This window comes from Armigeres subalbatus, chromosome 1, assembly GCF_024139115.2.
Source record: "Armigeres subalbatus isolate Guangzhou_Male chromosome 1, GZ_Asu_2, whole genome shotgun sequence".
Taxonomy (NCBI): Eukaryota; Metazoa; Arthropoda; class Insecta; order Diptera; family Culicidae; genus Armigeres; species Armigeres subalbatus.
In genome coordinates, this window is record NC_085139.1 from 161238148 (window position 1) to 161263455 (window position 25308).

Sequence of the window (25308 nt, forward strand, 5' to 3'; positions counted from 1 at the left end):
TGGGATAACTGGAGGAAATTCGCAAAAGACTAATAAAGATACAGCTGTACGCCCGACAACTTTGCAATCTATATACATAAAACTGAATTTCTGTCTATCTGAACCTAATAGACTCCGAAACTACTAAACCGATTGGCGTAAAAATTTGTATGCAGAAGTTTTTGGGGCCGGGGAAGGTTCATATTTGGAAAGGGGGGCTCCCGTGCAAATGAAACACAAACAACTTCAAAACTCGAGAAACCATTCTTTTCAGAAAGAGGGGCGTTCATACAAATGAAATAGAAATTTCTGCATTACTCAAGAACTAATCAGAGAACAAATCAATTTTAGGTGAAACGAAGCTCGTCGGGTCGGCTAGTAGAATATAATTTTATTAATCTTTAAATTCCAAAAAACATCAAAACTTATTTAAAAAATGAATAATTATGCTATTTTGCTATTTCAAGGCTCAAATTACCGTCATCCAGTCATTGACGAGAAAGATAGCCACGTGCTCGTATCACCTCCAGTGATAAAACCAACCATCGCAGAGGTGTAGGATTTCGGATTCGGAGATGGCGTGTTCGATTCTTGGTTCGGTCGAGGAAACAATCTCGACTCCCTGAGCATAGTGTATCCATTGTACTTGCCACACAAGATACATATGGGCATTGAAAAAAAAATCAATTGATAACTGAAGGAATTGCAATGAGTTAAACGATTTACAATGATATGGAAATGCTAATATCATCTTCCAAACTTAGACGTACACGTAGACCACACACAAAATCATTAATTTAGTGTACTACCCTTGGTGGGGGCATCCATCAATTCAGCTGTTATTGGTCGACGACAGCAGTGCCAGTGCCTTTCTCTGCTTTGTTCTCTCCGAGGCAGCTAAGTTGGTTGCGACGAGACGGACGCAATGAGAAAACAGAACTGTGCAATAAAAATCCTATTCGACTAAATGCTGATGTCATATTAGAAATTTAGAGACAGTACTCGTCGATAGAAAATCCTTCCGCACACGATGGCATATGAGCAAATCAAACCACCTTCCTTTTGCCAGTGGAGATATATCAGCTTCCACACTGATATTCTTCCCTCCCCCTTTATACGGGAGCTTGGCAGAAGGAAGGTCGTGTGATATGTGCCATCACAAATATTGCCCTCCGCTCGCTTTCAAATCGACTTCTATAAAAACATTCTTCATGCCTGCCGTATCCTAACGGGGAACTATCAATTCTATACTTTCGCCTCTAATTCTATCATGAACATGTACGTCTAAGTTTGGAAGATGATATTAGCATTTCCATATCACTCTATTCGATATGAAGCTTCAATCCAAATTCAACTTCAGTGATGATTTTTTGGCGGTAAGTGAATTAATTCAAGCCCTCGGTCTTGTTCAAGCTACTGTGAAACTCGGCTGTGAGGTAAAAGGAGAATTTTGACAGTTAACAGTTAACAGAATTCTGCACTCTTTATGAAGCGAACATAGAGCTCCAAATTATATTTAAACAATTTTCAAACCAAGCCACAGAAATGGCCGTCAACTTATTCTATGCTCTCAAAGAAGGAATCCAAGGAAGACGATGAGCTACTTTGATTAAGCAAGCGGACGAGAACTTGAAGCGTCTATCTAATTATTCCTGATCCGAACGTTGAAGCTGAGACAATGACCACACCTGATGATAAGTGCAAAGAAGATATTTTTGATTTTTCTGGTTTATCGGCTAAAGAACAACTCGTGATAAGACTGCAGCAGAGTAAAACACTTGCGTTGCCGGTGGTAACTACGCTGACGCCAAGATCCTTGCAAGCAATCAGTAAAGAATTCTCCTACTATGATTGAGGGCAAGCCTCCCGGAATCCAACAGTAAATGCACTTGCGTTTTCAAGGGTACCCCATTTTTTTGACAAACATTTAAGGTTTGTCAAAAAATATTGTTTTTAATCCAAAAGTAAAAATTCAGAAAGGTTGACCATTTCTGAAATTTTTACAAATATTGGTATTTTACCGGTATTACCGGTATTGATTCCACCCGATATCGCAACCCGATTTTTGTCAAAAATGGCCAATACCGACCACTCTAAGTAGTACTGAACTTGGTTTACTTAACATAGGCAATCGCCCAACCTTTATAATAACTGCTAGAGCAGAGGTGTTAGACATAACTCTCTGCTCCAACAGAATCAGTCACAAGTTGACGAATTGGCTTGTGTCAGATGAGGAATCTATATCTGACCATCGATACATCAACTTTGATCACTTGAATATTACTTCGGACACTTGGATCCGACTTGGATGATGCCTCTGATACTACAGCGTTGCACAATACATCGTGGAAGCTTTTGAAGAAGCTTGCCCTTTGCGTTCTATAAAACCCTCAAGAGGAACCCCATGGTGGAATTCCGATTTGGCTAACCTCAGGAAGTTGGAGTTGGAACAGACACCATTCAGCAGGGACGAATTCTTTCAAGTTGGCTCGGAAAGCCTACACTAAGGATCCACGATCTGCTGACAGATCCGGCTGGCAAAACATTTGTGCAAATGTTTCCAAGTTTCGAAATTCGCAAGCCGAATGGCGACTACAAGTCTTCTAATAAAGAAGCGCTTGAGCACTTATTTTATACGCACTTCCCTGGATGTGTCGATATAGCATCTTCGGATTTTCCTGATGTCTTTTCATGTAGTTGTGGGTATTGGGCTAAAGCAGGTAGAATGCTCCTCACAAATCTCCAGGAGAGGACGGGATTTATCCCATTCTGCTTCAGAGAGGTTTCGAGCATATCAAACATGTTCTGAAAAAATGTTCTTTTAGCATGTATTTTTACTACTGGGAATGTACCATATCCTTGAGGGATGTCACTGTAAAGTTTATCTTAAAAGAAGGGCGTGCTTTGTATGAAAATGCAAGAATTTTTGGCCCATTAGTCTAACCTCATTTCTTCTAAAAATTCTAAGAACGTATTAGCGATCATCACGTTCGTGATGACTGTTTGGTAAACATTCCTTTCATGTCAATCATGAAAAGTCCCCTGTGACTCTTCTACACGAGGTTGTTTACGATATCGAGAAAGCATTTGCCGAAATGCAATCAAGTTTGGGTGCTTTCTGTGGCATTAGGGTGCTTTTCACAACGTGTCTTTCTATGCCATATTGAAAGCCGCATGCTGTCATGGGCTACCTAATATAATAACCAAATAGATTCATCAGCATTAGCATTAGCATTAGCATTGTTAAGGTGTAATTCGTAGATTGGACACTAGTGATACTCATGTTTTACTTTTGAGATCCTTATCTAGAATGCTATCAGAAATCAAGAAGGGGAGTGGTCCTTGATTCCAGTCTCAAACAAAAATAACAAAAGCATGAGGATTACTACTACTGGTCACGCCCATCTTCACCGTAACTAGGGAGAGGAAGGAAGTGTTGATGTAGTACTTACTTAACGAGAGGCCACCGACTTAGCGACACCCTGATAAGTACCACGGAGTTGGATAATGAGGAAGGTAATCGTTGGGTCAGGATTTGCCTGTAGCTGGCAATGTAACCGTGGTAGATCTTACCCCGTAACACACCACGTAAAGGTGTCTACCCAGCATTACGGGTCATAACCAAATAGATTCACCAGATGCTTAAAACCGGAATCTCTACTCTATATTACATTACCCGAGCAGCACAAGTCAGTCAAATCTGGCTGCAGCAACTTGATTGCGACTAAATCTGGTCACATATGAATTACTGTAACCTATATGGAATATGTGTACTGTTAGGGTAAGCAGCGATAAGGAAATCAGGTGTCTGCTGATGCCCAAAAGGAGGAGTATTATATCCACTTTTCCGAATCTCGTTGCAGATACGCCATTGAGATTACTGAATAATGGCGGTTTTCCTATCTTAGGATTTGCCGACGACTATCCAATGTTGATAGTGGGTTTGTGAATTACTACTTTTTCGACCTGTTGCCAAACGCTTTTCAGGTAGTTGAAAGTTGTTGTCGCCAATATGGCCTTTCTTCTTTCTTTTTATTCTTCTTGGCATTACATCCCCACACTGAGACAGAGCCGCCTCACAGCTTAGTGTTCATTAAGCACTTAATTTACACGATGATACTTTTATGCCCAGGGAAGTCGAGACAATTTCCAATCCGAAAATTGACTAGACCGGCACCGGGATTCGAACCCAGCCACCCTCAGCATGGTCTTGCTTTGTAGCCGCGCGTCTTACTGCACGGCTAAGGAGGGCCTTTGGCCTTTTGGTTAATCCGACTAAAACATCTATTGTTCTCTTCACGGAATAACGTAGCAGAAACGGTATTCGTCCCTTACATAATTCTGGCTCTGAATTCAATGTAACTGATCAGGTAAAGTATGTGGCACTAATTCTTGATTCAAAGCTTTCTTGGACACCTAACATTGAGTTCAGAGTCAAAAAGGCGTGTTTGGATTTCGGCCAATGCCGAAGAAGCTTTGTTAAAACTTGGAGTCTCAAACCAAAATATATCAAATGAATTTACACAACAATTGTGCGACCAATTTTGGCTTACGAATTTGTGGTGTAAGCCGCAGTTCTACATACACTTTGTTGTTACTGCTTATGGTTAATTGGGACAAAACTGTGATTGCCCCAAGTGATCTTACACTCGTAAGTAGTTTTCCTTATATGTAGGACATTTTCAACACAATTCCTATCGCGGGATGAGTGGACGTCTGGCCATTTGGAGAGAAGTATGTCGGACAGCAACAGCTCCCTTCTCGAAGGTAGAGCTGGTACAGGCGTCTATTCGCTTGAGCTGAGATTGGAACAGTCCCACTCACTGGGTAAGCACTGCACTGTCTTTCAAGCGGAAATATTTGCCATCATGTGTGGAGAGCAATCATCACCAACGCATTATGGGCAAAGTAATATACTCCTGTTCAGATAGCCAGGCAGCTATTGAAGCTCTGGATCCGACCAATTCATGGTCGAAGTTAGTAATCGAATGTCGAACTCAAATTGAGGAACTCAATTCAGTTAATGATTTACACCTTATATGGGTACCCGGTCATTCTTTCATAACTGGAAACGAATTGGCTGATGAGTTAGCTCGCACTGGAGCATCGCATGACTTCATTGGTCCTGAGCCAGCTATTCCAATATCCAAGTGTTGGGTGAAGCTTTTGATTAACTCTTGGGCTATCACTCAGCACAAATTGCATTGGAGTAATTTTGATTTATGCCGCCAAACAAAATTGTATATTCTGGAGCCTTCTCCGGTAGCAGCAAGCTATTTAAATAATCTGTCTTAACAGAATTTAAGTTTCTTACTATTCTGGTTCAGTTACTGAAACTAAGAAATTTACGGACAAAAAAAATAAAATAAATAAATTTAGTTTTTAAATAATCTATTAACTATATTGCGTATGATCGCATATTTGAACAATTGACAAGAGTATACATGGGAGAAATGGAGCGTTTAAGTTTCTGATATGCGTCGTATGGAAAGCTAAATAATTTTCTAAAAATCTTCAAAAATAACAGAAAAACGTTTGTCAGTTAAAATCTTCCACAGCGTTATTTACATTAATTGTTGATTTAGTGGAAATTGATTGTAAAATTATTCTTTCAGGAACATGACATACTGGCGATAGAATTTCCCAGTGTTACTGTAATGCGGTCATTTTGCTCGGTGTTACAAAACAACTTGGTGTTTTATCGGGTTTCTTAAACAAACTTTATGATTTCAGTTAGCCAGCTTAAAGAACTGACAATTTTGAAACGATTCCCATAAGCTTAACTCAAAATCGACAAAAATGCAAATGTTACAAATATGCTGCCATATATTTGGCCAATAAAACAATACCATTTATTGCGCTCAAGTGTTCGTATAGCAGATTAAATTGGGTATGCCCCGTTAAGCATAAAGACGGTAGGCATTAGTACGTTAGGCATAAAATGACCCAAATAACAGCCCATGCCGTATAGAAGGCAGACTTGTGACGTCCGTTATGCCTAACGTACATCATGCCTAACGTGCTTATGCGTAACGTCGCGGACCCGATTATATTGACCACAAATCGTATCGGATATCTCTAATCCCCATAACTGAGAATATCTTAAATGAAATGTACTCATAAATTGATATGAATTAATCCGTTTTCTTGCAGCGAACAGAATATCACTTCAGTTATTGCCACTTGGCGTGGCTTTACTTCTGAATATTTTATAAACCAAATTATGATGGCCACAGAGCGGGTTTCTTTTAATATCTGTTCAAACTAAAAGCTTCGTAGGTGAAGTAGTAAGCATTAGTTCTGAAATGTGGTTGAATTCAAACCTATATAGGGAATACCTGAGTTAACACTCTAGTCAAGGTTAAATTCAAGCTGATCATAATTTTGCTTATAAATGAATTATAAAAAATAACACAAAAGGTATACTTACTCGTAATTATAAAAATCATCTTCCGTCAGAATACTGCCAAATAGTTTGAGATCGCGCATCAGTTTAGGTAGCAGTGTACCATTTCGACTATAAAGAGCATCCGCTCCTTCCATTGCAATAATTTCTAAACTATCCGCTAGAGCAAGTCTTTTGATTCGATCACCTTCACGCCATGTTGCATTGGTTTCGGGGTTGATCAATATTTCACGTAGCGAGGGAATGCTGTATATTTTTTCTTGGCGTGGCTGAATTATCCGTTCCAGGTATCCGGACACTATGTGCCCGTTCCTGCACAGGTCAATCGTAGGCTGAATCAGCGTTTTCCAGTCCAATTTCCCATACTTTTGATGCATGGCCCAGTAACCTTTGATCTCACCAGGAACTGCCACGGACAGACCTCCCTCAACGGCAGCATTGCTATTGTCGACGTACATATTCTTCGTGGCCGCAGCCGGTGCTGTTTCACGTGCGTCCAATGTGTGGACTGTTCTGGTGCTACGTTCGTAGATCGTAGCGAAAAAACCTCCACCGATACCGGCGCTTTGTGGGCAGGTGACCCCCTCACAGAACAATACTGCGATGGCTGCATCAACCGCGGTTCCATTCAGCATCAGGATGTCCGTACCGATCTGCGCACATTCTACACCGTTTGAAGTAACGGCAGCACCAGTCAGAGCCGACGGTTCATTCCTGACATCGATAATGTCTTCCTCTTTGAGACCAAAGTACAATCCTAATGTTAATGCAATTACTACGATGGCCGCGCATCCTGAAATTAGGAGCAGCTTCCGTTTGCTGATGTTTATTCTGAAAATGGTATTGAAAACATGTGTTTCAATGAAACGTGCTTGAGCTAAAATAATGAATTGGAATGAAGGCCGCCCATTGAGAAAACTGATCGTTTATTCTAGAGGAGTTGAATGAAGGTAACGCCACATGCGAAGTTTACGATCAATTGCAAAAATATAATCAGTTTTTTTCTCAACATGTTGCCGCCTTCAATCGCATGGCTAGATGAATAAATACGTACACCACAAAAGCCACACCGCAATAACCATACAGACCGGACCGCAATGGGGAATGAAGCACATGATCTCTGATGTTTTGTGGATGATGTTGTGTCGTGTTCTGTCGACCGCTGCCGCTGTTTCACTACAGACCGAAAGGCATTATATCACTTTTTTTGGACAAATTGTGCACTGTGTTCAATACCCGGGTGTGAAGTACTTATTTTGCGTGTTTTTTGCTATTTTGTTTTATGTACATCGATGTTTCGGGATAATAAATGTTTTTGTTTCAAGGCTGTTAGTATTATATTGACTGTTATGATTAAGAGTTAGAAGCATTTCTCCATGTGCTATTTTGTTTTCAAAAATTTAGAGGTATCCATAATTCAAATAGGTATAAGATTTACAGTTTTCCACACTTAGTATTAGAATATTGACAACAGACATGTAATCCTGGCAATCCGTTGCACTTTGGAACACCCTTCAAATGACCTTCATGTCAGATTCTATCCGACTTTGAGAAAGAGCATAATCAAACAGACGATAAACTATAGTCCGTATTTTAGGGATCCCGAAGATTGACCCATACTTCGGGATGCCTAAATACATCAACCAATCGTTACGCTTCATTAGGGTGACAATGTCTCGGAACAAAATAACATGTCCCAAAATCTCATCAGGTAAACAACTTCATAACCATTGGTAGTCTTTGGGTTGATAATCCTATACCTTCGCTAGAAATACTTTTGCGAGAAGGCCGATCTCGCTTCACTGTGCAAGAAAAAAATCTACGATAAAATATTATCACATTGCATAATAGTTACGTTCTTCTAGAATGAAATTATTCGGAACAAGTGGAACGTGCTGTGGATGTACTGAATTCCGAACGAATGCGAAACAGATCAATTGATGCGCCCGGCTACTCCTCCACCATCCACGCCCGTTGAATAATGCATTCTTTCCAACGCGCTAATGATGTTTGTAAACACAATGCGCTCGATGCACAATTCGAACGTGCGCCCAGCATACCTAACCTAGCATTGTTGTTACTCATTGCAGGTCAATGGAAGGAACGAGTCATCTTCCCTGCACCGCCCGGCCTGACGAGCAGCGGCGTTCTCATCATCATAAACGATTCGGTGCATACTGGATCGGTGAATTACCGGCGATGATGGCAGTTTTTATGAGATTGTTTATAATCATACACCACACGTATCAACCGACACATCAATCAAAACCGAATTCTGTACATAACCATGACCGGCGCTATGTGAGTATAGAAACGTTCGGCAATAAATCTAACATGGTCTTTCGATATTCAAGCACAGTTTTATAGATTCAAAATGGGAGTTAGATAAATATTCAAATGATCACACCTAACCAGCGAGCGGATGGCAGATTTTAAGGTCACTCCTGACGGAATCCAAGTTTCAAAGTGCTCGCGTTACGATACGGAAGCAACGCACAACTGTCATTTTTATTGTTTCACGCATGCTGCGACGCAGCAAAGCTAAATCAACAAAAATGACAGTTGTGTGCCGCATCCGTATCGAGTGGTGTGCCCCCGAAAACGCGAGCACTTTGAAACTTGGATTCCGTCAGGAGTGACCATAATACAGTTCTGCGTAAGAACCTTACATAAACTGTTCAAAATATTAGCATATAATACATTAGAAGATTTAATTACAACCATTGAATTAAAATCTTACAGTTTTGTATAAAAAGCTTACATTTTGACGTAGGACTTACGTCTTTCTGTACTATACTGGGAGTCATTTAGATTTTGAAATAAGGGAAGATTTCGAATGTTATTAGCGCCTTCGATGGATGTTTAAGATTTATATATCAATTGACTCGGACACTCTCCAGCAATTTGCCTATTTTATTTAAACTTAAGATTATTAACGATAAGCTATTGAAAATTTCAATTTTTGCAAAGCCAGTCAAAATTTCATGTAAAAATGTAACCAATCCCGTGCATTCCTAACACGGACATCAGAATGCGGCATGTCACGGGCCTTCGGGTCTACCGCAAAATTTTCTTTGTGTATAAAAGAAGTAATGGCTGCCGTGTGCGAGTCATGCCCGTTTTTTCTGCTCGCGCCTTTTTTTCAAGTGTTTTTCTTGTTCGTTCTCTGTTTACGTTTGCGCTTCGTCGCATTGGCGTTATTTTCTTCGGACCCGTCATGGGAGACTTGGTGGCCAATTCGGTCACGGAAAAGTGCCTAAGCGCACTACTCTTGGAGGCGCGGGTAACTCCTCCAAGCAGCTTTTTCAGAGCAACGTGTTCTCTAAGTTGCCACTTGATGACGCCGGCAATCCGCCGAAAAAAAAGCAAGCAGCAGCAATCGCAGCTGCCGCAGGAGCAACCAGAGTGAAAGGAGAAGTGCCCGCATGTGTTTGTGAAGGACGATCCACCGGATTTGCGCCCGAAAAATCGTCAATTAATCGCTAAAGGGCTGAACATTTCGGCTCTGCAGTGAGGGCGTAAAAGTGATGCCGGTCAATAAAGACCACAACAAATCCGTCGTGGAGTTCCTCGATGTCACGTGCGCAAGATCGCTCGTCACGACAAGACGAGGACATATCGCGACCAGCTTAACCTAGTCCACCTGGAGCACGGCTCCACCTCGTGGAAGGACCTGAAGCTGGTAGGCGTTATAAATTACACTGTCGTCGACTGGGAGCGATATCGGCCAGTGCATCGCGACGTCACGCAGTGCACCACCTGCTTCAACTTTGGGCACGGCACCAGAAACTGCCGCATGAAGCCACACTGCAACAAATGTGCGATAAGATGGAGGTTGCTGATCCCAAATGCGCCAACTGCAGCGACAAACATCGGGCTACAACCAAGGACTGCCCAAAGCGGGCGGCGTTCTTAAAAATCAGGAAGAAGGCCTCCACCAGGTTCCTGCCGAAAAAGACCGTGTTCCTGCTCTTAACGAGGTGAACTTTCCGGCCATCCCGGCTCCCCGACGTGCGATACCAATTCTTCCACCTTTGCAGCCACACAAAAGGCTGACGTCCGCTGCAGCATCAGTTCAAGCTCCAACACCAAACGCCCCATCCACCAGCGAATGGCCCCCGTCGCCAGGATAATGAGCCCCTTCCGGCCGAGGACGACCCACCGCTCTACACATCGGAGCAGCTTGTTCTGATTTTCACCCAACTGCCAACGCGACTACGCGGTTGCAAAACTCACTTCGACCAGATCTTCACCCTGGGCATGTTCGTCATTGAAAATGGCTGCTAGGGTGGGTCTGGTCAATTAGAACGCTTGCTCACTTAAGAGCAAAATCACCAAGCTCAGCGATTTCCTTCAGGAGAAGGAGATTGACGCGGCTTTCATCACCGAAACCCACCTGAAGCCCGAGGTAAGTGCAAAAATTCCAGGTTTTAGGCTAGTAAGGTTCGATCGAACAAGCTCCAGAGGGGTGCAGTGGCAATCGCCTTGCGAAGCAACACCGCCTGCCGCATGCTGCCGGACTTCAAGCTCAAATTCATCGAAGCCGTTGGAGTAGAAGTCACCACTTCCGTCGGAGTCGTCACTCTCATCGTGGCTTACTGTCCCACACAAGCCAAAGTCGACGATGGCACGTGGGCCGAGCTACGAAGGGATAGAGTCAAGCTCACTCGGTGGCAGGGGCTGTTCATCATCGCCGGAGACCTGAACGCAAAACACCAATCGTGGGGAAACACCGTCTAAAACCGGAACGGAGTCGTCTGGTCCAACGACGAACTAGAGAGCCACCACACCATCCTGAGCCCTGACAGCCCTACCCGGTTGACACGGTCCGGGGCCCATGCTACGCTCGACATCTTCATCACGAACATGCACGATCACGTCTCCCAGCCGGTCGTCTTCCAAGAGCTTAGCTCGGACCACTATCCGGTGGTGGCGGAAGTTGGAACTTCAGTGAATCGGCACGAGCTAACAAGGCGAAACTATCATCGAGTGAACTGGCAGCGGTTCCAGCAGTGCGTCGACAACACCGTCGATAACGAGGTGCGTCCGGAGTCGCCGGGAAGTATCGACCGCCTGTTGTGCGCTATCGATGAGGCGATCTCGGTGGCCCGGGAGCAACATTACCGATGGCTCGGCAGGTAAGCAACTCCTTAAACATCGATACACTCACCAAACATTTGATTCGATTGCGGAATATCACTCGCAGGCAGTTCCACCGTACTGGACTGCCTGAACTTAAGGCACGCTGCAATCGAATCACAAAAATTATCCAGGCCAGAATGGTGGACCTCAAAAATAACGATTTCTCGAATTTATCTCCCAGATTATGCTAAGCCGTTCTGAAAAGTGACGAAAATACTAAAATCCAAGCCTCGGCCCATTCCACCTTTGGTCCCACTAGACAATAATGGCTCTAAGGATCGCTTGATAACTCCTGCAGAGAAGGTCGCTGAAATAGGTCGTCACTTCGTCAGCTCACACAATCTTGGGCAGAACATCGTCAGTCCACACGAAGCAGCCGTCAACGAGCATGCTAACAACATCCATTTGATTCCCAACGACTTCTCGGAGGAGTTGGAGATCTCAGCTGGCGAATTGACGGCCTATATCAAATCTTCGAAGAACATATGAAGGCCCCAGGCTTCGACAGCATCCTGAATCTCGAGCTCAAACACATGAGTGCTCCGTCTTTGAGCACCTTTTGCTACTCTTCAATCAGTGTCTTCATCTCAGCTACTTCTCATCGCCCTGGAAGTCAGTGAAAGTTATCCCCATCCGGAAGCCTGGGAAGGATCCTTCCTCCCCAAAAGTTAATATCGTGTCCCATCAGGTTTCTCTCAGGATTATCCAAGCTATTCGAAAAAGCTATTCATCACCGGTTACTTGAGTCTGCCGAAAATCTCAACATCTTGCTCGAGGAACAGTTTGGTTTCCGACGCGGTCGGTCAACTGTACACAAACTGACTCGAGTTACCAACGTCCTCAGACGGAACAAGTTTGTCTCAAAAACATCCGCCATGGCCTTACTCGATGTCGAGAAGGCATTTGACAATGTATACAACAAACTACAACGCTACAATCTTCCCAGCTACCTGGTGAAAATCATCAACAATTACAATTACATTACAATTACAATTATTGTTGACAAGGACATTCTGGGTCTCAATCAGTGGAGCGAGTTTCAAGGCGCACAACATTGTCGCAGACGTCCTCCAGGGCAGTATTCTTGGGCCCCTGCTTTTCAATCTGTTCACCTTCGATATGCCAGAACCTCCAGAAGGCGGCATTCTGTCTTTGTTCGCAGATGACACCTCCATAGTCTACAACTGTAGAGTGATCAGAGCGCTAGTGGCAAAACTCCAACGAGGCCTGGATGCCCTGACAGAATATCTCACCAGCTGGAAGATCTGTATCAACGCGGCGAAGACCCAAGTCATCATTTTCCCCCACTCTAAATCCCCTAAACATGTTCCGCCTGAGAACTGTAAAATCATCCTCAATGGCACGACTGTGGAATGGGCCAATGAGGCCGACTACCTTGGCTTGACCCTCGACAGCAAGATTATTTTCAGGCAACAGGTTGACAAGACGGTGACAAAGTGTAACGTTTTGCTGAAACTACTGTACCCTTTGATCAACCGTCGGTCGTCATTGTCCCTGAAAAATAAACTTGCTGTTTACAAGCAAATCATCCTCCCTGTGATCGAATACGGCATGCCGGTCTGGGAGAGCTGCGCTAAAACCCACCACCTCAAACTTCAACGGGTCCAAAACAAATTCCTGAGGATGATCCTCAACACCCCTCCCAGGACAAGAACATCCGAGGTCTGGCTGGGATAAAAACCTTACATGAACGCTTTGGTGAGTGTAGAGAAAAGTTTAGGGTCCGTTGCTTGCATTCGGATCAGGCTCCAATTAGGGCGCTAGTTCCAATCTAGGTTATCAAATTTTTATTGTAAATAACACTAGTGCCCCCTAAAGGCCGTCATGATCAAGATGAATACACAGCTAGGTGTTTCAATCTGTACAATTCATGGACGAAAAGAAGGCGGCGGTGAAAAATTCATTTTCGATGCAAAACATAAACAAACCGGCTGGCTCTCCCATACTAAAATCCAAGATGGCTGAATCGTGAATTTGGCAGATTGGAACACCTAGTGGTGTATTCATCTTGGTCATGATATTATCATATCTTAAAACTCAAATAACAATACAAAAAAAAGCTAATCGAAGTTGGAGGGCCGATCAGTGTACATGTAAAAAATAATTGTAGAACAAAAAATGACTAAATAAAGATGAATTTTACTATAACTACTCAGCCCGCTTGCTGTGGTTGGCAATGTTTTGGTTATTTTTTCGACTAATACATAAATGTAGGACTTTGGCCCACACCTTTACTGAATCACATCGGCTAGGCACGCTCGAAACTGTGCCTAAAACTACTACATAAAAGATTTCAAAAATGAACAGTACATGAAGAGTTTAGCACTGTACAGCGATGCCAACGTGGTGATGGCTGATATTCGATGCAATAGAGAACAGTGCAGTGTAGCAAGGGCAGTAGAGAAACGAACTTATTGCAGAACGAAAAGGCAGCACGAAGAATTCGTGATAACTGAATCGCAGATGAACAGAAATAGAAACGATATGCGGAGGTTTATGTGACTGTCAATAGTACGCGACATAAGACTGCGGCAGTGCCCACTGTATGCACTGACCGATAGGGGAATTTGCTGACAGACAAGACTATGGTGGAAGCCAGGTGGAAAGAGTACTTTGAAGAGTTGTTGAACGGTGAAAACGAAGGTGTAGGAGCAGGATGGGCATAGACGGCGACGGTCAAGCTATGGAACCACCATCGCTGGATAAGGCTTAGATGGCTCTAAATAAGCTGAAAAGCAGAATAGCTGCCGGGAAGGACGAGATCCCGGTCAAGATTTTTAAACTTGGAATTAAGCATTTGCATCAGTTGATCTACCACAATATTAAAAAAAATATGGAGGGATGAAGAACTGCCTACTATGCGCGATCTATAAGAAAGTGCACAGACTAGATAATGCCAATTACGCAGGGCTCACCATTCTGAACTCGACGTTCAACATTCTGTCGCGTATTCTGTTCAACATACTGGGGTCGCTTGAGGAATCGACGAATACCAGGGAGGTTTTCGTGAGTACCGATCAATGACGTATCAGATGTTTAGCGTGCGGATGATCCTTGATATATTTCGGGAGTACAACTTACAGGCTCACCATATGTTCATTAATTTCAAAGCAGTGTACGTATAAGCGAAAAGAAATGAACTGTGGCAGATAAGTCTGAACATGGTTTTCCGACGAAACTGATTTTAGGCTGATACGAGAAACGCTTGATAGCTCGGAAACATGTATTCGTATTGCGGACAACATCGATCCCATTGGATTCGATCGCACGCCAGTAGTGGAAGCTCTTGTTCCACTGAAGAGAAAGACATTAAGGATCGGTTTAACCATTAACTTTATCAAGACAAAATATATGATTACGGGTCGGGATACAGATAGATCTAGTGGTATTGTATAATTCGGCTTCAACATTTCAAAAGGGCAATACTGCTTTTGTTAACAAGTGTTTCTCACGTCGCTTTTTGGGCTTATTTGCGCCTGCCCACGCAACCGAACACCACCAACTAATATGTCCATTAGGCCGATACAAATATTAAATTTATTTTATGTCCGACAGCTCTCGGAAGGTACGAGGGGGGGGGAATAAAAAAATAACAAGGAAACAAAAAAAAGTCCAAATGCAATTATTCCATGGAAAATTCAAAATTTTAATGGAAAATGATAGCAACGAATGTTTAGATAAAGTAAAGAATATGAATATTTGTAACCATTTTTATCCAGTAGTGAACTGGAACTTATTTTTGTAGAATATTTTGTTTTTTTTTCTTTTAGAAAAGTGCTGTTTGGCTGATGGACTCTTAACTGTTAAAACAATAACAACAAAATGTTTAGTACTGCCAGAATTATAAACTTTTTTTAAAGTCAAGTATGAAACTCAAACTGGTTGAATAAATGGGGGCAATGGTCAGATGTACTTTTGAAATCACAGACGTGTTGTCTGAACATGACTATTTTATGAAGTTCTTGCAAAGGTTCGGAATTGCAGACTTCCCGGACTATACGGAATACATGTGAAGTGTGAAGTAGAATCGGTGAAGCATCATATCAGCATGCCCTACTACTTGTTAGCGGATGGACTACGGGGATTTTTGTATAGTCGTACGGAGGTCATTTCGGCTCAAGCACGGCGGTTGCTGTCTGGGCGCTTCCCAACCCCCACACGATCTGATATGTCTTTTCAGATGTCTGGTTGCATATTTTCGTTGATCTTACTCCAAGCAAAGGTACGATACGCTAAAAACAACCTTGATTATTGGGAGTTTTATGAAAAATAAAACATTCTTCCAATCAAGTTATAAAATAATCTAAATAAATCTCTATTTCTTTATAAAATAGTTAATCAAAATTACATTGGCTTTACGACACCGGGGTTGGTTTCCTTCTCAGCACCCATGTACGTGTGTTCTGAGTACCTTTAGGGGTACATAGGGTCAACGTAAAAGATCTTCATCCTTGACTTCGGCCCAAGTCTGATTACTATCGACTTCGTTTATTTCTCTGTTAAGGTTTCGTCGCCAAGAGATCCTAGGTTTGCCTGTGCTACGATGTTCTGCCGGATTCCTGTCCAGCGCTTGCTTTCAGATTTATTCTCCGCTCTTACGTGGTGTGTGACCGGCCTACGTCCATTCACATTATAGAGATGCTGAACCGATTGGATCTACATGTTAAATGTTGATCTTGGTCCGCCGCCCGTTGTTGATTTTCGACCTTCTCCACTGTTTGCCCGGCAACCGCACAGTTGAAGTTGTTCACAACCAACAATTTGGTCTTGTTGACGTTGATGAGTGTCATTCAGCCACGACCAGGCCATTCAGTTTACTCTACACGGTAGAACACTTTTGCAATGATAAGGCAGTATCATCATCTGGGTTGAGGTCGTTCGATTACTCTATGGTGGTGGGCTGCTAGAGCGGTCCATGATTTCGTCGATTTCGATGGGTAACAGCAACAGAGATATAATACATCCATTCTTGCCTCATTCTAGCGATTCTATTGTGCAGGACTCTGTGGTCAATTAGTACCAACTAGAGGGACTCTTGAAATTCAATGATGCAGTTACAGAATGGCTCTGACTTGATCGTGTGCGGCGGAATCCTGCCTGCTGCCGTCGGAGAATTGTCAACCTTTCCCTATATCTGAATTAGGATGTGTCGTCAAAACTTCAAGAAGTTGTTCTAAGCGGTTGAGCCAACGTTTAAGCTGATCAGTTGGTATGGTCAGTGACTGACAAGTCGCGTCTTTCTCTGACATTCACAGATTTGTCCTTGCTCCAATCATGCGTCGTGAAATATCGTAGAAGAGGCTATTATTGACGGTTGTTTCGGCTTGCCTTCCATCGTCGACCGGACATAATTCTACCGGCTCCGGATCTCCAGGAAATCCAGGAGGAGATTGGCCGGCTGAAGAACAACAAAGCCCCTGGGGTTGACCAACTACCAGGAGAGCTATTTAAACACGGTGGTGTGGCACTGGCTAGAGCGCTGCACTGGGTAATTACCAAGATTTGGGAGGAGGAAGTTTTGCCGCAGGAGTGGATGGAAGGTGTCGTGTGTCCCATCTACAAAAAGGGCGATAAGCTGGATTGTAGCAACTACCGCGCAATCACATTGCTGAACGCCGCCTACAAGGTACTCTCCCAAATTTTATGCCGTCGACTAGCACCAACTGCAAGGGAGTTCGTGGGGCAGTACCAGGCGGGTTTTATGGGCGAACGCTCCACCACGGACCAGGTGTTCGCCATTCGCCAAGTACTGCAGAAATGCCGCGAATACAACGTGCCCACACATCATCTATTCATCGACTTCAAAGCCGCATATGATACAATCGATCGGGACCAGCTATGGCAGCTAATGCACGAACACGGTTTTCCGGATAAACTGATACGGTTGACCAAAGCGACGATGGATCGGGTGATGTGCGTAGTTCGAGTTTCAGGGGCATTCTCGAGTCCCTTCGAAACCCGCAGAGGGTTACGGCAAGGTGATGGTCTTTCGTGTTTGCTATTCAACATCGCTTTGGAAGGGTAATACGAAGAGCAGGGATTGACACGAGTGGTACGATTTTCAATAAGTCCGTCCAGCTATTTGGTTTCGCCGACGACATAGATATTATGGCACGTAACTTTGAGAAGATGGAGGAAGCCTACATCAGACTGAAGAGGGAAGCTAAGCGGATCGGACTAGTCATGAACACGTCGAAGACGAAGTACATGATAGGAAGAGGTTCAAGAGAAGACAATGTGAGCCACCCACCGCGAGTTTGCATCGGTGGTGACGAAATCGAGGTGGTAGAAGAATTTGTGTACTTGGGCTCACTGGTGACTGCCGAAAATGACACCAGCAGAGAAATTCGGAGACGCATAGTGGCTGGAAATCGTACGTACTTTGGACTCCGCAAGACGCTCCGATCGAATAGAGTTCGCCGCCGTACGAAACTGACAATCTACAAAACGCTAATTAGACCGGTAGTCCTCTACGGACACGAGACCTGGACGATGCTCGTGGAGGACCAACGCGCACTTGGAGTTTTCGAAAGGAAAGTGCTGCGTACCATCTATGGTGGGGTGCAGATGGCGGACGGTACGTGGAGGAGGCGAATGAACCACGAATTGCATCAGCTGTTGGGAGAACCATCCATCGTTCACTCCGCGAAAATCGGACGACTGCGATGGGCCGGGCACGTAGCCAGAATGTCGGACAGTAACCCGGTGAAAATGGTTCTCGACAACGATCCGACGGGCACAAGAAGGCGAGGTGCGCAGCGGGCAAGGTGGATCGATCAGGTGGAAGATGACTTGCGGACCCTCCGTAGACTGCGTGGTTGGCGACGTGTAGCCATGGACCGAGCCGAATGGAGAAGACTCTTATATACCGCACAGGCCACTTCGGCCTTAGTCTGATTAAATAATAAATCCATCGTCGACCGTGGAGCCCACCTGCGCCCATTTCTCCCATATGCAGCCAGCAGCGTTTGACTTACTTCTCTGAAGCGGCTTTTAATTGACAGGTCTAGTATTTGGCTCCTCTGGTAATGGATCAGCTGAAAGTAGAGACGGTACCCGACAACGCATTGCTCGGATTCAGCAGCAGGAGGAGAGGTACGGGCGACGAATCAAAATAGACCGACTTGAAGATCCAGCTGTGAAGAAATCGTTCGTTGAAGAACTTGGAGCACTGATAGTTGATATTCTGGATGGTAGTAGCGTAGAAGAGAAGTGGGCGACGAAGAATGCTTTTATCGCAACCGGCGACAACAACTTGGGTGTGCTGTGCACTCAGCGAAGAGAACGGAAGATTGAGGAGCATAGAGAAGAAAAGAATGAGCAACAGAGAGAATCAGAGGAGTGCGAGTCAACGTCAACGCAACGGTATGTGTCTCTGTAAGTAAGAGGCGGGCGCTGCTGCAGGCAGGACAGGACAGAAAAGATGGTTGCAGCAACCGGAGATTATCAGTTACTCACTGACTTGGACAGCTGAAATGTTGGTGCGAGCACTTCTAATACTTTCTCCAAGTCTCAGTCAGTGTTCTTCATGAAGCAGCCATCCAAATCATGTCGGTGGAGGTGTTCAGGGCTGATCCTATACTGTCTGTGCGAATGTTGTAGCAACTATTTCGCAATATTTTTCCCCACTCCGCATCATTCTGGAGCACGGAAACAAGTTGGAAGTGTCCCTTTGTTTGTAATTCATTGACTACGGAAGGGATTTCTGTTGTCTGAGTCACGAAAATCTGTATGGCACCCAGGGGTGCAAGGGACTTTCAGATTTTGAGATCGGAGCTTTGTCTAGCCCCATTCGGATAGTCGCTGATGTGAGGCAAGGATTTCATCTTCTTCCCTATTACTTCTGAGCGTAATCGATAAGATCTTGGTGGATGCGATTGACTACCTTGAGCTGCTTTGACAGTTTTTTTTTCGTGTAACATCTAGTACAACGAGCTAACCGTATGCTCCATTGCGACGGATCTCACCATCAACATCCCGCCAAACTTTGCAGTAGCCGGACGTTCGGAGGATTTCAATATCCTGGCAGTCTGATATCATCAGACGACGAAATTAAGATCGACATGAAAGCACGAGTCAGAGAAGCTGGGGCTACCTTCGCGAGTTTTCGAAATATTCGGAGACCCAACCGGATTGTTCCACGCACCAAAATTCGAATGTACTACTCTATTGTGAAACATATTGTGTATAGGCAGATATAACGCAGATGATGTCTAAAATTCATAATTCTGACGGCCTTACAGCTGGATATTGTGTGCCGAGCAACATTAAAGCCATCAGATACAGATAACAATAGATGCTGAAAACGTGGATGGAAATGGCCACATATTGCACATATTGTGTAACAAGATAAAAATAGTGATGTATAATGTTCAAAATTTCAAAATTGACAATATTCTAAAAAAAAAAAATTTTTTTACCCTCAATATTTTTGGAAAGTTGAAGAGGGGTTGAAATAAAATAAATATAATATTTGCATCGGCCTTATTGGTACCGTTGTCCTACGACATTTATAGAAAATTGGTTTTGACGTGTTAAGGTAAGGCGCGAAAAAAAATTGTGAAGCATTTTGCATTTTTTGTTTTGCACGAACAACTCTAGCATGATGGTGGCTTACATAAGCAATATTAACATTAGGTTGGCATATATGTGATACTGGATTTCAAATCATATTCAAAAAAAACTAATAGAATTCGATACATTGATTAGCGAATCGAAATTCCAATCAGCTGATTCGAGGCGATCAAAATAATTTTACTAAAATCCAGTGCAGTAAGATCGAAAGGAACTATATCAACTTTTGAATATTCAAATCCAATTACCATATTCAGCGATAGATTTAGTCAGAGAATTTAAGAATGAAGTTGAAACAGATCCTTCAAACCTACTGTGGATCATGCTAGTTCTCCGAAAAATCACAGTGATATGTGTTTGATTTTGATTTGTTTAACCGACCTGTGAAAATCTCGGTTTGAGCATTTCTTAACCAGGCTTAGCTTAGGAAATCGTCCTTGACGCATGATCGCATGATCAGCTAATCTGGCTAGCGCCTATAAGGCTCTGAACCAAACGGCAACAAATTGTCCCATAATATATAAGATGACTTGAGGCCTCCTAACGAACAGTAGTTATTGCAATGATGTTCGTCTGTCGATACCTTTGGGTGTTCGAGAACGCCAAATATGTTATTTGATAAAAGAATAAAATAAAAGAATAAATAAAACATCTGAGTCGGAAACTTAAATAATCAAGTAGAAGCACTGCTGTTATCGAATTCACTAAAGAGCATTGGTGAAAGTGTCTGTCTTTATGGCAGAAAGACACTCCAATTAGATTTACATTATTATGAAATATTGAGGGTAGTATGAATCACGTCACTCGACAACGTATTCTGGATGTACATTCCACATTTATTTATTACTTCAGGACAATTATAGATATGCATTTAAAGAAACGTCACTTCATGTCTATTATTCAACTGTTATCTCAACCAATAATGACTTGCATAATCGAGCGTGTTTAATATGTTCTTGAGACGCCGTATAATTTTGTTTCTTCTGTTGGCCATTCATAAATACCACTTATTTTTTTCCCTGACAACTACAATGTCTACAATTTTGCAATTCAAACCACCGATCCATACTTACGTCCTACCGGATGACACACATTTTCCGATTTTATTCAACCGTAACACCATATTACATACTCAATACCATATTGATCTATAGATCGCTTTCTAACTGACAATCATCTAATTAGCAGGTTGTCTTCGTATGGCCGAGTGACGGAAAGGGGGAAAATTGCACTTAATTCGATGGATACGGTACGATTGACTACTACTTGAGGGCCGCTGGTCAATTACCAGCGCTGCTGTTTCAGATGTAAATTGCGAAATAAAGCTTCGAGAGTGCCGCAGGTGGATGATCCATTCCATGCTGTTGTTGCCTCATCTTTGTTACTTCCCTTCGACCTTGGGCTTGGATTATCACTTCACGTGTGTGTACTGCGATGCAATGCAATATTGAATTTAAATTTTTAACATGGATCAACATGTGAAAAGACGCTTAGTATTCAAATTCGCAAAATGAAGGTGTATCTTAATATAACTGGAAGCTTTATCATGACAAATCAACAATCTTATAAAATCGTCATAATACTGGAATTGGGAAAATATCCTCCGATAACTGGTTGGCATAGCCTTCAATGAAAAACGGAATAATTCTATTGGTCCATATTGTTAACCGTAAAATGTTAGCTTTGTTGAAATATTCCACTTGTTATACCATTGTTTTTTTCTGTCATAACCTCAGTCAACAAACTGGAACATGTTTTGCTAACCTTTGGCGCTCTTGCAAATCAATACTAAATTTTGTCATCTTCACACGCTCTAATTCGGGGATCCACAATCGCTGTTAACTGGGTATCACCGAGGAGTACATACACTGGAAACACACAAAAACGCGACGATCACGCACGAGCACCGGCCGCGAGCACTAAAACAGGTATACGAAACGATCAGAAGCGATCGGAATCGCGGTGAAAACTGAGAAACCTGTTCCATGCGACCCCGCTATTATACATATTACCGACTAACCGATATTCTGGGGGAGCTCGAGAATGAAAGCTCAGCCGGAGATGGGGAATAATTGAATGATGAAACACGTTGCTTCACATTGGAGCGTTTTGGTTTAAAAAATGGCTGGAAAGCACATAAGGATGAATAACTGTGTAACAACATTATACTCCAAGCCGACAAAAGGCATGCTGATGACAATCATTCGCAATAGCCGCGAGTTGTTGCAAGTGCAGTGGATGCTATTATGATGCCTTGATATACATATTCGTTAAATTCTTAGCGTTTAACATTAAAGTTCGAGTAAAAATCGCTGTTATAATAATTCAAACTTTTAGGCCATCTTCGTATTGCAAACACCCCTGTGTGGTTCGTTGTTGTGATTGCTAACAGAGAGTAAGAGAGATCGGTTTGCCGGCTACTTTAAATCGAGCCCGAGCTATAGAGAGGCTTCCATGCTGATAGGGAGAAATTACTGTAGTAAGGCGCGCAATTTACCGGCTTGCAGCACGCGGTGCAGTTCCGCTGCACAGGTACTGATTTACTCACGTGCTTAGGCGAGTGTGTACAGAAAAATCGGGATAGATTCTATCGTTGGGTCGCCATAAGCAATGTTTCGTTTACGCTTCCATATAATATGATACCTATGCTTATGTTGTAAGAGCACATTGGACTCCTTGACGCCGAAATATGCATAAGGGTCATTCCATATGAAGTGACCGAGAAAAAATGCAAACGTGCAATCGACTTTCTTAGAATTAAATGAAATTTTGACCAATTGTTTATGTATGGGTTATACCTCAAAATCCAAAATTTCGTAGTGATTGGACCTCCCCACGATTAATACGACCATCCCCCTTTTCGGACAAATGTATGAAACCCATCATTTTGTTTTGTTAATATCTCTGGAACTGTGAGGTCTATAATGAATCTAAGGTAACCATTCGAAAGAAGATTTTTCAAGGAATTTATAAAAAAATATTTTTTTGATGTGCAGTGTTGCCAAATGAACAATTTTTAAGTTTTTGTCCGAAAAATGCATTTTTTACCCAATGAGTATAATTTTATTTAAAAAATAACCTCACCAACGTGTTCTTTGGCCATTTTTACATTGGGAACGCTTGAAACCCCGAGGTACTATGTTTCGATCTTGAGATACAGGATTTTAAAAATGAAAAGTCCTTTTTTCACTGTGAACATTGAATATTTTTACCAATTTCCGAACATACACACACATTCGCATTGACACATACACACACAGCTCAATTGGTTGCTTCCCCACTTTCCGCATCGCGTTTGAAATTTATATGAAGATTAGCATGGATTTTTTTTTTGCATTCTTGCTCCTAGCGGCTTTATTTTATCGTTAATTCAATCATCTGACTCAATACGTTAGCATATAGTCTGAAAGATGCCGAAAAAGTTTGCTGAAGAATAAGCATTGCTGTAAATTTTACAACGCTTGGGAGTTTGATTGTTGAAATGTTTCTGCCAGCACTATACTACAATTTGTTCCTCAGCCCTAAAAAACTAAATTTTTTGAAATAACGCTCAGTTGAATGATTGGTACATACACGTAGTTTGGCAGTGCTGGCAGAATAAACAATTTTGATCGTCGTTCCAGCAAGGATTACTCACAAAAACTCCATATTATATTCATGAGTTCACACATGGATTTTTGCAATGGGGTTATGAAATGGATTTCATATTTTCGACACATATATTCCATGGGCCCACATGCATTGCATAAGTGTTCACACATACTATCCATCTGGGTCATAGTATCCATGTGTGAGTTTGTATGCAATTAGGTATGTGCCGACGCATGATATGCATATTTCATTTCCCATAAAGTATGTGTTGATTTTCCTGAGTGATCCTTCTTCTGCAAAGTTTTTCGGCATCCTTAGGGTCAACCTTTAACGCAATATGTCACATGGTTTAAGAAAATCTGAATTCTCTAGGAGTTAAAAACGCAAAAAAATACAAAAAAATGGATAGCAAATATTGGATAATGGATAGCAAAAATATCATTTATTTTCAAAATACAGAAAATAAAATCATTATCTCAAAGAAGACCATTTTTATGATGTTTGTTTTTGGTCTACTATTTTCATATTTTGACAATATACATACACAGTTGACAATTTTCGATTCCTTGGTGAGTGACTGAGAGCTCATGGCTGTCGTCAAATCACATTTGGGTGCTGTGAAATGTGGGTTTAATTCCCGTGGTAGTAAGATAAAAACTTTTCGGGGATAGTTCTCCTCTGGTCGACTAGTATTGACATTAAGCTTTTCTTCTGCCTTGTGTATAACTACAAAATTCGTTTGAAAATTGCATCCAACGTTTTTGCCATTTCAACCCTCTTACCTCCACTTGTCACAAATAGTCACAAATCACTTACCCTCTTCTTCTGAAAGTACAAGTATCATTTACTTAATGATTTGCCTTTTTCATACCCTTTTCCCAAAATAACATAGTAAAAGTCTACTTCCTTATGAGCTACTTTATTCTTCCCTTTCTCGTACACTAAGCGTTCTTAAAGGCTATATGTTCGCTTCGAAAACAAATTTTTTATAGAAGGCCCGGGGATCCATAGTGTTGTATACCAATCGATTCAGCTTGAGGTGAGCTGATGTCTGTGTGTGTGTGTGTGCAGAAAAGTATCATCCACTTTTTAGGCACTTGCCCTTAACCGATTTGCTCACAACATGTTGCATTTTACGGGAAATCCTGTCCCATTGTTTGCTATTTAAATTTGACTGGTTCGGACTATGGACTCGAAACATATGGTCAAAATACTATTTTCAAAATGCACGAGAAGTGCACCATTCCCGCAAGGTAAATTAATCAAGGTTTTTTAGATAATCATATCGTTTCCTCTGTCGTAATTGCCTTTCGTATGTCTTTTTTTGCTGTTTTTAAGAAAATGTTTGTTTCTATGATTAAAACACGAGTCTTTCGGTGAACTTAATCTAACGTTATTTTGTAAGAATAGAATAGTAAAAAAAAAGATTTCGGCTCCGTAACGCTTAACAGCATATGAGCCGAAAGCTTTTGAAATAAATTAATGATCTATAAAATTAAAAAAAATCTTTCCATAGCAGGTGAAATACTATAGTACCTATGTGAGTAATAGTTTAATAGTACGCTTTACAACAATACAGAAATGTTATTTTTCCA

At 42.3% G+C, this 25308-nt stretch overlaps 1 protein-coding gene and 1 pseudogene across 1 annotated transcript in view; both read right to left on the bottom strand.

Annotated features, from left to right (window-relative positions):
- The window catches only part of LOC134206700 (glutathione hydrolase 1 proenzyme-like), a 133271-nt pseudogene that overhangs the window by 37699 nt on the left and 70264 nt on the right, over window positions 1-25308 (bottom strand).
- Window positions 1-25308, bottom strand: part of LOC134205438 (scoloptoxin SSD14-like) — a 66212-nt gene that overhangs the window by 7154 nt on the left and 33750 nt on the right. The window contains exon 2 of the mRNA XM_062680679.1: window positions 6410-7216. Within this exon, the coding sequence (XP_062536663.1) occupies window positions 6410-7216 (807 nt within the window). The remainder of the gene's footprint in view (window positions 1-6409; window positions 7217-25308) is intronic.